The 12,092-nt window shown below is 42.4% G+C and overlaps 1 protein-coding gene across 1 annotated transcript in view; it reads left to right on the top strand.

Annotated features, from left to right (window-relative positions):
* Nucleotides 1-317: 317 nt before the first annotated feature.
* The window catches only part of LONP2 (lon peptidase 2, peroxisomal), an 81,604-nt gene continuing 69,829 nt past the window's right edge, over nucleotides 318-12,092 (top strand). Inside the window, exons 1-4 of the mRNA XM_069552740.1 lie at nucleotides 318-717; nucleotides 8,421-8,655; nucleotides 10,260-10,391; nucleotides 11,606-11,728. Of these exons, the coding sequence (XP_069408841.1) occupies nucleotides 485-717; nucleotides 8,421-8,655; nucleotides 10,260-10,391; nucleotides 11,606-11,728 (723 nt within the window). The 5' untranslated portion in view covers nucleotides 318-484. The remainder of the gene's footprint in view (nucleotides 718-8,420; nucleotides 8,656-10,259; nucleotides 10,392-11,605; nucleotides 11,729-12,092) is intronic.

The raw sequence follows: 12,092 nt of genomic DNA on the forward strand, positions 1-12,092 counted from the left end.
GATAAGAGTAATATTAATTTCCTGGTTTTTAGAGTCGAATCATGATTGTGTAAGATGATTACACGGGAAGCTGGGTGAAAGGTACATGGAAACTAGGGAGTTTCCATGTACAAAAATGTATATTTACATGTACAAAAATGTATATTTTTGTACATCTAAAATCAATTCGAATAGAAAGGTACAAACATTTCAAGTGGACATAAGTCACACGGGACCATCGTTGGGCAGACAGCTCAGCGATGAATGAAACTCCAGAGAAAAGAGAGGGCGGGGAGGCGGGGGTCATCCGCGGGCGGAGTGCGCTTCTCTTCGCATGTGTACGGCGCCAGGCGGCGGCGGCGGCGGAGGCTGGGGGCGGGTGAGCGGGCTCTCGGGACCGGAAGCGGCAGCGCGCCCGAGTCAGATCCTGGGTCGCAGGCGAGGAGGCCGCGCGAAGCCGGGCGTCGGGCTCCCGGGGACTGTCCCGGCGCGGAGGGGTGTCGCCATGTCGTCCGTGAGCCCCATCCAGATCCCCAGCCGCCTCCCGCTGCTGCTCACGCACGAGGGCGTGTTGCTGCCCGGCTCCACCATGCGCACCAGCGTGGACTCGGCCCGCAACCTGCAGCTGGTGCGGAGCCGCCTGCTCAAGGGCACGTCGCTGCAGAGCACCATCTTGGGCGTCATCCCCAACACGCCCGACCCGGCCAGCGACGCGCAGGACCTGCCGCCGCTGCACAGGTAGGCCGGACGGCCCGGCGGCGGCGGCGGCGGCGGCGGCGCGGCCTCCTGCCTCGGGAGGACCCCCCGCCTCTTCAGAAGGCTCCCGTGCCAGACAGGCGGTGACAGGAGTGCCTCGTGACCGTTAAATGATTTGACCCCCGGAGTCGTGAAAACTGCACAGTTAGCTGCTCACCATCTGTTGTGAATTTCCCTCCCGCCCCCCGGATCTTCAAGCTCCTAAGCTGGTGCACCTAACCTTCCCCGCCCGGCTCTTTTCTTTCCTCTCTTCCCTGTCCCTACCCCCTTCTTCTTTGTGTTCCTTCCTTCCCAGTTCTTTTGTCCTCTTGACTCAGATACTTGCTCCGTCACGTTTTCTCTCCCCCCGTCCCAGCCTATATTGCACCGTTTCTTTATTGAGGAAGCTATCCGTTCTTCCACACTCCCTTGTCGTCCCTCCGCCCTCCAACCCCCGCCTTCTTTCGTCCCCTCGGGTTCTTCTGTTTTCCTTCCTAAAGGGCCTTCCCTGTTCACGTGTTCCCTTGTCTCCTTCTATTCTCATATCTCAACATCTCTTAGGCCCCAAACTATACCACCTACACCCCAAGCTCACCACCTACATCCCAAGCTCACCGATTCCCCTACGTGTGACCCTAGTTGTGTGACTTTGGGTGACAGATGAAACCTGTGCTTATTTCTTTCTTCATCTGTAATTTGGAAACTAGCAGCATCCGCCTCTTAGGTGTGTGATGAAGTGAGATCATACGTGGTCTTTTTTGTGCTGGCCTGGATAAATGCTTACACTGTCCAGTACTGTCCATGGCTAGCTGGATAGCTTGAAATGTGGCTTGTCCAAATTGAGATACTAGAGTGACCAGTTGTCCGGGTTGCCAGGGACCATCCTGGTTTTAGCACTGACACTTTTGTGTCCCAGGAAACCCTTTGGTTCAGACAAACCAGGATGATTGGTTATCCTAAATGTACTATAACTGTACACTATACACTAAATTTTGCAAATTTAGTATGAAAAGTTTTGTTGGTTAGTACATTTTATAGAGATTGGGTTGGAATGGTAGTATTTTGGATATTAGGAGTTAAGTAAAATATTAGCATTTCATCTGTTTCTTCTTTCTAATGTGGCTATTAAAATTACATAGGTGGTTGGTGTTATATTTCTGTTGGACAGTGCTGGTATATACTATGCTCTCAACAAATGCTGTTATCATCAAGCCTCCCAAGCCCTTGCCTCCTGTCCTTAACTCTTGAGATGTTTTCAGTTTAGAGCCCTTCCATCTTTCACCTACAGTTACCTTTTTTTAAAATTAAGTGTACTTAACTCTTAATGGATTTTGAGAGGGTTAGGAGTGTCTTGTTTTTGTCCAAATTCTTTTTATTATATACATTTTTTAAAAGGCGACCATGGCTTGACTCAAATTCTCAGATTTGCTTCCCCTCCCCTCAGCTCCCCTCCCCTCCTAAAACAGAACAAAAACATAGCAATCCTTTGTTGGTCCACATTAAGCCTCGCTTTTCTCAAGCATGGAAAACATTTTGGTTTCCATCTGATCTGCTTTGCTTTGCTTCAGTAAAATTGGATACTTTTTTAAAAACAGATTTGCTTTCTCACAGTTCTACTTATTTATGTTTTTATTGGCCGCATGTGGGATCTTAGTTCCCTGACCAGGGATCAAACCCACACCCCCTGCTTTGGAAGGGCAGAGTCTTGACCATTGAACCACCAGGGAAGTCCCCTGACACTTTACAAGTTTCAGTAAACAATGATAAACTGTGTTGGATTCTGGTTTTCCTACACATGACCCCGCTCCTTAAGCCTCTGTGTATTCCCGTAATTTTTTGCTTTCTGTGCACAGGTCCTCAGTTGCTAGCTGAGGCAAGTGTGCTCATGGTAAGATATTTTTGATTACTCGTGGATACACTGTGAATTTTGAAAGTAGAGTTAGTCGTGTTTCAGTTTTGAGTGACTATTTGTTGGTATGATTCTGTCTGAATTAGCCTCCTTGGAAGTAATCCACTAATAATCAGATGAGGTGTAACGTGGTTCTTGCTGTTCTTATTGCAGCTTTTGTTTTAAATGAGTAGCAATGTTAAAGTTTAATCATTTAAGTTAGAAAACCGACATTGAAAATTCTTCACGGAATTTTAGTATTACAGAGACCCACCAGACCATCTCGTTATCCTAGAAATATTATTTGCTACTTGAAAAATCTATGTAGACTGTGTTCCTTAATATTAGGTTCCAGTGTCTTTTTTTCCAATTGAGCTTTAAATGCTCTTATTTTAAAAAATTAAAAGAGCTTTAATAGTACAAGTATTGAGTTACTTACAACATTGTTCTGTTTCAATGCGCAAATCTGCCCTTCCCCAGTTACCTGCTTTTTCAGATTGTAGTAGGACCCCAGAGGCGCAGCGAGGGCTTTGCTCCCGTCTCTTGTTTCCTTTAGACCATCCAGGAGACAGTGCCTTGGTCTTCAAGGAACAGCAGTGATCATTTGTTTCCCAGACTCTTTGTCATAAAGTGGCAGGGTCGGATGTTGACTTACCTGAACCACTTCCTTAACCATGTTGGACAGTACAGTCCCTTTTCTGCATGTTGATGTGTAGGCATGTTGCCTACTTTTGGTTAGCCCCAGTGTAGAACTTGGCTCTCATGCCACTGCAGGGCCACCCTGCTTCATCAGACTGTCTTTTTAGTGACTCCTCAGAAGCTCATTGTTTTCTTAATGAAAATGGACAAAAATTAAACTTCCCTGCACAGTGTTTTCAGACATTTGAGATGGCCATTTGAGATGACCCTGCAGTCTTCTCCCAGTCTTCCAGTCTTCAGCATACCTGCCTTCCTTTCTTCATAGTACTGATTGCTCAGTCCCTCTTCATTTTGGGATACTTCATCTCTGAAGTGAAGTGAAGTGACGTGAAAGTCACTTAGTCATGTCCGACTCTTTGTGACCCCAAGGACTATACAGTTCATGGAATTCTCTAGGCCAGAATATTGGAGTGGGTAGCCTTTCCCTTCTCCAGGGGATCTTCCCAACCCAGGGATTGAACCCAGGTCTCCCGCATTGCAGGTGGATTCTTTACCAGCTGAGCCATAAGGGAAGCCCAAGATTTAATCTCTGGTGGGAGAACTAAGATCCCACAAGCCAAGAGGCCTGACCAAATAAATAAAGTTTAAAAAAAAGTGAAAGAAAAGAAAAAAGCAAGTGGTTGGCAAATAGACCACAGCTATCCTTGTCTTCATATTCTAGCAAGGTTATGCTCACAATCCTTCAAGCTAGCTTTCAGTACTGTGAGAACTGAGAACTTCCAGGTGTACAAGCTGGGTTTAGAAAAGGCAGAGGAACCAGAAATCAAATCGCTAACATCCATTGGGTCATAGACAAAGCAAGGAAATTTCAGAAAAACATCTACTGCTTCATTGATTATGCTAAAGCCTTTGACTGTTTGGATCATAAGAAACTGTGGTAAATTCTTAAAGAGATCGAAGTATCAGACCACCTTACTTGTTTCCTGAGAAGCCTATATGCAGGTCAAGAAATAACAAAACTGGACACCAAACAATGGACTTGTTTCCAAATTGGGTAAGGAGTGCCTTGAGCCTGTATATAGTCACCCTGCATATTTAACTTCTGTGCAGAGTACATCATATAAAATGTTGGGCTGGATGACTCACAAGCTGGAGTCAAGATTGCCAGGAGAAATATCAACACCCTCAGATATGTAGATTATACCACTCTAATGGCAGAAGGCAAAGAGGAACTAAATGGCCTCTTAAGGGTGATAGAGGAGAGTGAAAAGGCTGGCTTAAAACTCGGCATTAAAAAAACGAAGATCTTGACATCTGGTCCTATCACTTCATAACAAATAGAAGGGAATAAAGTGGAAACAGCAACAAATTTCATTTTCTTGGGCTCCAAAATCACTGCAGACAGTGACTACAGCCATGAAATTAAAAGATGCTTGCTCCTTGGAAGGAAAGCTATGACAAACCTAGACAGGATATTAAAAAAGCAGAGACATCACTTTGTCAACAAAGGTCTGTATAGTTGAAGCTATGATTTTTTCCCAGTAGTCATTACAGATGTAAGAGCTGGACCATAAAGAAGGCTGAGTACCAAAGAACTGACACTTTTTAATTGTGGTGCTGGAGAAGATTCTTGAGACTCTTGGACAACAAGGAGATCAAATCAGTCCATCCTAAAGGAAATCAACCCTGAATATTCATTGGAAGGACTGATGCTGAAGCTGAGACTCCCATACTTTGGCCACCTGATGCAAAGAAACAACTCATTGAAAAAGATCCTGATGCTGGGAAAGGTCGCAGGCAGGAGAAGGGGGCTGCTGAAGATGAGATAGCTAGATAGCATCACCAACTTAGTGGACATGAGTCTGAGCAAACTCTGGGAGATGGTGAAGAACAGGGAAAGCTGGTGTGCTGCAGTCCATGTGGTCACAGAGCGTTGGACACAACCTGGCGACTGACGAACAACAAATAAAGTGCTTGGGCTTCCCAGGTGGCTCAGTGGTAAAGAATCCACCTGCCGATGCCAGAGAGGTGGGCTCAGTCCCTGGGTCCGGAAGATTCCCTGGAGAAGGAAATGGCAACCCACTCCAGTATTGTTGCCTGGGAAATCCCATGGGCAGAGGAGCCTGGCAGGCTATAGTTCATGGGGTTGCAAAAGAGTCGGACATGACTTTGCATCTAAACAAGAATAAAGCTCATAGTAATAGAAGAAGTAGATTATTTAGAAAGATGACTAAGTTGATATAAACCCTATGTATCATAGTTTGATCATGGTTAGAAGGAAAGTATTAATTGAACATTTTGTTTACTTAATACCGATTTTTATATGTAAAACCTAGAGCCCAGCATACAATACAACTTGTCTAAAATAGCATTAGGGGCCTACCTGGAAATCAGGTGGTTAAGACTTCGCCTTCCAGTGCCTACAGGGGGATCCGGTTGGATCTCTGGTCAGGAGCTAAGCTCCCACATGCCTTTCGGCCAAAAAAAAACTGGAACATAAACAAGAGAACCAATATTGTAACAAATTCAATAAAGACTTTAAAAATGGTCCACATTAAAAAAAAAAATCTTAAAGAAAAATAAGTAACATAAATGCCATCCTTCTCCCCAGAGCTTTTACCCCAGATGTCTTTCACTGAATAGTCTATTTCTAGCCATCTAATTATTTTGCACATCAAGTTTCTTCTTTAAAAAGGGTGCATTCTTTTTATGTACCTTTTGGGGTTTTTTTGGGGGGGGTCTGTTGTCAACTACAAGTGATTTAAAGTAAGAAATAATTCACATTGAAAACCCCTGTATATTTTTTCTTACTAGAAGGACAAACATAGTATAAATCCAACTTAATCACTTTACTGTTTGGAACAGCTCCTTTCACAGTTAGCAAAACTTTTATTTGCTTTGTGAGAAGACTCATTTCTGGTTTCTCTTCAGTTTCTAGTTTGTTAACCCCTGAGGCCAGGAATCCAGTTTCTTATCTGTCAGTGTTTCTTATAAATGGAACTGTAAACATTCTGCATTGTGTAAGCTTTGGTGGTTGTCATCTGCAGTGAACTACAGTCTTCATTAGTTTCTAGTTCAGGTCCAGCTAACTCGCTCAGGCAGGAGAAGGCAATGGCACCCCACTCCAGTACTCTTGCCTGGAAAATCCTGTGGACGGAGGAGCCTGGTGGGCTGCAGTCCATGGGGTCGCTAAGAGTCAGACACGACTGAGCGACTTCACTTTCACTTTTCACTTTCTTGCATTGGAGAAGGAAATGGCAACCCACTCCAGTGTTCTTGCCTGGAGAATCCCAGGGACAGGGGAGCCTGGTGGGTTGCCATCTCTGGGGTCGCACAGAGTCGGACACGACTGAAGCGACTTAGCAGCAGCAGCAGCAGCAGCAGCAACTCGCTCAGGCAGGTTTTCAGCAAATGGGAGATAGAACCTACTGTTGGATTAGCGACTGAAGAAAAGCAGCTGCAGCACAAGATCAGGTTTTTGAAGTCCGTGATGTTTTCTTCTCCCCACCAAATTATTTCCCTGATTTTTTTGGTTTCACTTATTATTTAAGTCAAGTTTTATCCCCTGTCCATGAGGTATGCCCGCAAGGATGGTAAGGAAATATATGCATAACTCGCAATAAACTGAGTGGAGTGGCCGGGGGAAGCCAAAGGTTGCAGGTTATATATGGAATGCATCATGTACAAGGAAGGAGTCAAGAATGCTCTGCGGCTGGAAGTGAGCGAGCTCACTGAAGTGTGCGCGCATTGTCTGTGCCGTCAGTGTGTTTGAGATGGGCAGGTTTAATATCCCTGTGTCACCACTGTCCAGCGTTGAAAGCGCTGAGCACTCTGGTTTTAGTTTCTTTTCTGTAGTTACAACCTAGCCTGTGGCTCAGGGGAGAAAATCTGAGTGTAGATGGCATCTGCAAGTCACCTCCGAGTGGTGATCTTTCTATTTTGTATTACTGCAGCTTAGTTTGGATGAGGCTTCCTTCCTGTGGATTGGTTTATATGCAGCTTGGTCAGAATTGAATGATAAGGAGCTGAGGCTTAAATGACTTTCTAAGGCTGAGGCTTATAACTTTCTATCAAGTGTTAGGTGTGGTGATTACCACTTAGAACTAGGTTTACACTTTCCTGAGGTCTAGGTCTCTGACGAAGTCTCCTCAGACCACGAACAAGTGTGGCCTCTGCTATTTAGCCCCATATTTAGAAATTCAGAATTCAAGGGCATACGTGTTAATTCCCAGATTTGATGGCAGTTTTATAGATTATGTAAAAAAACCTGGTTTGTTAGTAGAAACGCTGGTTGGAACAGGGATTACTTAGGTCGGTTTACATCATACTGATGTATTTAAATCTGCTTAGAATGCGAGAGTGTGTGTGTGTGTGTGTGTGTGTGTGTGTGCGCGCGCGCGCGCGCGCGCATGCGCACTCAGTAGTGCCCAACTCTTTGCAACTGCTTAATGCTAGTGTGTATTCTGATGAACGATTACCTCATTCCCAGCTGGCAAAATTAATTTCAACTATAAATCTCAACAGCTTTTACGTTTTTATGTTTAAATAATCCAAATGCTTAGGAATTTCTGTCTAATTCTTAAAACATGTAGTTAGAATGAGACGGCCCCATAGCAGGTGGTAGGGACTTAACAGACCGTGTTGTTGTTACTGTTTAGTCATGTCTGACTTTTTTGATCCCATGTACTGTAGCCCCGCCAGGCTCCTCTGTCCATGGGATTTCCCAGGCAAGAATACTGGAGAGGGTTGCCGTTTCCTTTTTCAGTGGATCTTCTAGACCCAAGGATTGAACCCAGATCTCCTTCATTGGTGAAAAGAAGTGAAGTGAAAGTTGCTCAGTCATGTCTGACTCTTTGTGACCTCATGGACTATACAGTCCATGGAATTCTCCAGGCCAGAATACTGGAGTGGGTAGCCTTTCCCTCCTCCAGGGGATCTTCCCAACCCAGGGATGGAACCCAGGTCTCCCACATTGCAGGCAGGTTCTTTACCCGCTGAGCCACCAGGAAAGCCCAACAGACAGTGCACCGGATGCTAAATTAAACAGAGAAATAGTTCATTTGCACTTTAGATGTTCTTTGCTTTTTAATGAATTTCTCAGAAAAGGCAACCCTTTGAGGTGAGCTTCTGCCCTGCCATACCGAGCATTTGTAATGCTGACATTCTTTGTGTTTTTCAGGATCGGGACAGCTGCGCTGGCAGTCCAGGTTGTAGGCAGTAACTGGCCCAAGCCCCACTATACTTTGCTGATAACAGGCCTGTGCCGCTTCCAGATCGTACAGGTTGTGAAAGAGAAGCCATATCCTGTTGCCGAGGTGGAACAGTTGGACCGGCTGGAGGAGTTCCCTAATACCTGTAAGACTAGGGAGGAGCTCGGAGAGCTATCGGAACAGTTTTACAAATATGCGGTACAAGTGAGTTGCTTTTAGTGTTTCCTTGAAATTCTCTTTTCTTTGGTTTCTTTGTTACCATAAGATGTGATAAATTTGTTGAGTGGTGAGTGTTCAGGCAGTATGTGCTTAAAAGATTTAGTGATATATTGATTTCAAATTGTTTTTGTCTGGGCTTGTATCTCAGTCTTTCTAGGACATGCTAGCCAACCCTTTCTAAAATTTTTCCAAAGAGTGTTTCTGGAGCTTTTACATTAAACATTGGACTCCTTAATTCTAGGTTTGAGTTTTTTTGGTTAATTCTCAATTGAGCAGAAAGCTTCTCCCCTCACCCCAAAAGCATATACTTTTATGCTTTGATTCCCTACAGATCTTCCTGAAGTATACTACAAAACATAGTCTTGTATGTTCTCTTGATGTAACCCAGTCACTAAGCTGGATCTGTGTGGGACAGGCAGTGTCTAAAGGCCTTGATGATAAACTCAGTTCCTCTCTTGGACATAGCTTCATAGCTTTTTTCTTTATGCTTTACTTCTCCCCACTTTGAATCAACAAAAAGTTTTAAATATGTAAAGATTTTATAATGACATTCAAGGAATTTTTATAACATCACCACAGTTATACCACCATCGTGCAAAAGGAAAGGGGAACTTTATCAACAGCCCCACTGAATATCACAGTTACTGAAAGCTTGCCTGGAGCTTGATCTGTCTTAGCTCCAGGCTATACCCTGGAACTTGTTTTTTGTGTTTTTCTGTGGGTGTGTGTTTTTTTTTTTTTTTCCAAAAAATCATTCAGTCAGTGCTCAGATTTTAATTAATCCTGTATTCTACAAAAAACAGTATTTCAGCTACTGACTGGTTAACATAATCAGCCATGTTAAATTTCCAGACTTTGATCATTATACTCTGTAAGAGAATATGTATCCTTATTCTTAAGAACAAGGAAAATAGAGAATTTTGAAGTGAGACTCAGGGATGATCACTCAGGAAAAGGAAGATAAATTCTACTTTTCCCTTAATCACCTTCATTCCTAAATAGCGTATTCACTTACTCTATTTTCCTGTTGTTCACCACACTAGAAATGTGTCCCTTCAAATGCCACATCAAGTGCAAACACCGCAGGCTGCGAACACCTGCCCTACACACTTTCAACAGTCAATAGTTTCTAATCGAGGTCCTGATGTCTGCAGTTTATTCTTACCTGTTTAGCAATATTTGTGTGTTGTGTGTGTGTATAGAGTGGGGGAAAGAGAAAGCAAGTGTGGCAAAATGTTAACCGTGATGAATTTAGGGGAAGTTTGTTAGGGGAAGGAGTTTCATTATACTACTGCAACTTTTCTATGAATTTTAATTTTTTAAAATAAAATACTAAAATCACTGATGTATAAAACCTTTTATAAACATTATTATTACCCACTTTCGAGTCATTGCTTTTCATTCCAATTGACATTTTAACAGTACTTCTCTTTTCCTTTGAGTCTTGTAAAAATGCCTGGACTCTTAATATGGTTCAGAAGCAAAGACTTTCTTTGTGACCCAAACTTAAACCTGTATGACAATTTGATTTTTTAAATTCACAGATAATGCCGAGTTTTATTAAAAAGCTGTTTTTTCTCCCTTTGTAGTTGGTTGAAATGTTGGATATGTCTGTCCCTGCAGTGGCTAAATTGAGACGTCTTTTAGACAGTCTTCCAAGGGAAGCTTTACCAGACATTTTGACATCAATTATCCGAACAAGCAACAAAGAGAAGCTCCAGGTCAGTGTTCCCCTCTGGAATGCCATGCTGCTTTGTCACTTATTCAGATCTAGGTAGTAAGTTTTGACTTTCAGGTAAGTGATACTGGAGACCCACAGAAGTAGTTAAGATACATTTACACTTAAATTGACTTTAAAGTGATTGCTTTACATTTTTGTGTACCCAGACAGTTCTTGCATTTGCATGATCAGTACTGGTAGTTTGTTAACTTAACGGAAAAAATTTAAGTGAGAATGACTTTTTAAAAATGTGGAGCTGTGACCTTTCCCTTGTATATAATAAGTCTGCATTGTTAGAATTCTTCGAGTTTCTTACAGAAACCGCAGCTATGATGTGTTAGCTGTGATTTTTTTTTTATGATTTTCAACTTCTATTTGTTTAAAGTGAAATGAGTTTAAAAGACACTTGAAAAATAATTCAAATGTGGATTCTTAGATTTGAATGTCTTTTCTCCAAACTATTGGAGAAGGAAATGGCAACCCACTTCAGTACTCTTGCCTGGACAATTTGATGGATGGAGGAGCCTGGTGGGCTACAGTCCATGGGGTTGCGAAGAGTCGGACATGACTGAGTGACTTCACTTTCTCCAAACTATAAAAGTTTTCCTGTACACTTATTTTTGTAGTATTTTTAAGCGATCTGTTTTATTGAATCTTCCGAGAACATTAAACTACCTTCCTTATTTCATCAGTTTATTTAATGCTTAAGTCTAATAAATTATGCTAGCCAGTGCAACTAATGCAGATAGGTTGTGTTTAAACACAAGAATTTGGTTTAGCTGATAGGAGCAGAGAAGGCAGGAGTTCTACCGCCTGACCTAGCTTGGGCTTAGCAAGGGCATTGTACTGAGGAACCAGAGAGTGTTACTCACTCAAATCATTCTTGGAGGTTGGTTAAAATGTTCCTAGACTCTTGTATATGTAAAAATTCCTGGGAAAGAGTTGACATAAAATGTGTTTTGTTCTTGCTCTTGGAACAATATCTTGGCTTCATCTTTTAAATAGAAACTCAAGATACTATTATTCTTATTTTTTTTTTTAGGATTCTGGTATTTATGTCAGATGACCTTGCTGATAATTTGGTTGTGTTAGCCATAATGTAGCTGTGAATATTGAGAGGCGTTATCTTTTTTACTTAGCAGTTTAAGTCATGAGTCTTGACTGCCTTATTTCTGGAGCACGTATTTCTGAGAGAGAGATGCTGTAACGTTTCAGATTTTAGATGCTGTTAGTCTGGAGGAACGGTTCAAGATGACCATACCGCTGCTTGTCAGACAAATCGAAGGCCTGAAATTGCTTCAGAAAACCAGAAAACACAAGCAAGATGATGATAAGCGGGTAAATCCTCCTTTTAATCCATTTCTTGAGGTTCTTTAGTTGTTTTTGTGTGATGTAAGGTTCGATTGTTTTCTTTTCTTTTTTTTAAGAAAAAAATTGGGGGAATAAAGAAAGGAACAAAGAAGAGACAAGTTTGTTGTCTCTTTCACCCAAGTTACTGATAAAATTTTGAATTCTAGTTTGTTTCCCGCTGCCCCTTCTCCATGTTGGGGTCTTTTTTTTTTTCCTTTTAAGCATGTAGACAGTTTCTCATGTTTTGTTTTGATAATCACTGAAAGGGATAGTTTACTGAGCCATTTCTTTTTCTGCCAGTGTGTGATGTTTTCAATATATTAAAAATTAACAAATAACCATGATGACTGTC

This window comes from Ovis canadensis, chromosome 14 (genome assembly GCF_042477335.2).
Source record: "Ovis canadensis isolate MfBH-ARS-UI-01 breed Bighorn chromosome 14, ARS-UI_OviCan_v2, whole genome shotgun sequence".
Lineage (NCBI taxonomy): Eukaryota > Metazoa > Chordata > Mammalia > Artiodactyla > Bovidae > Ovis > Ovis canadensis.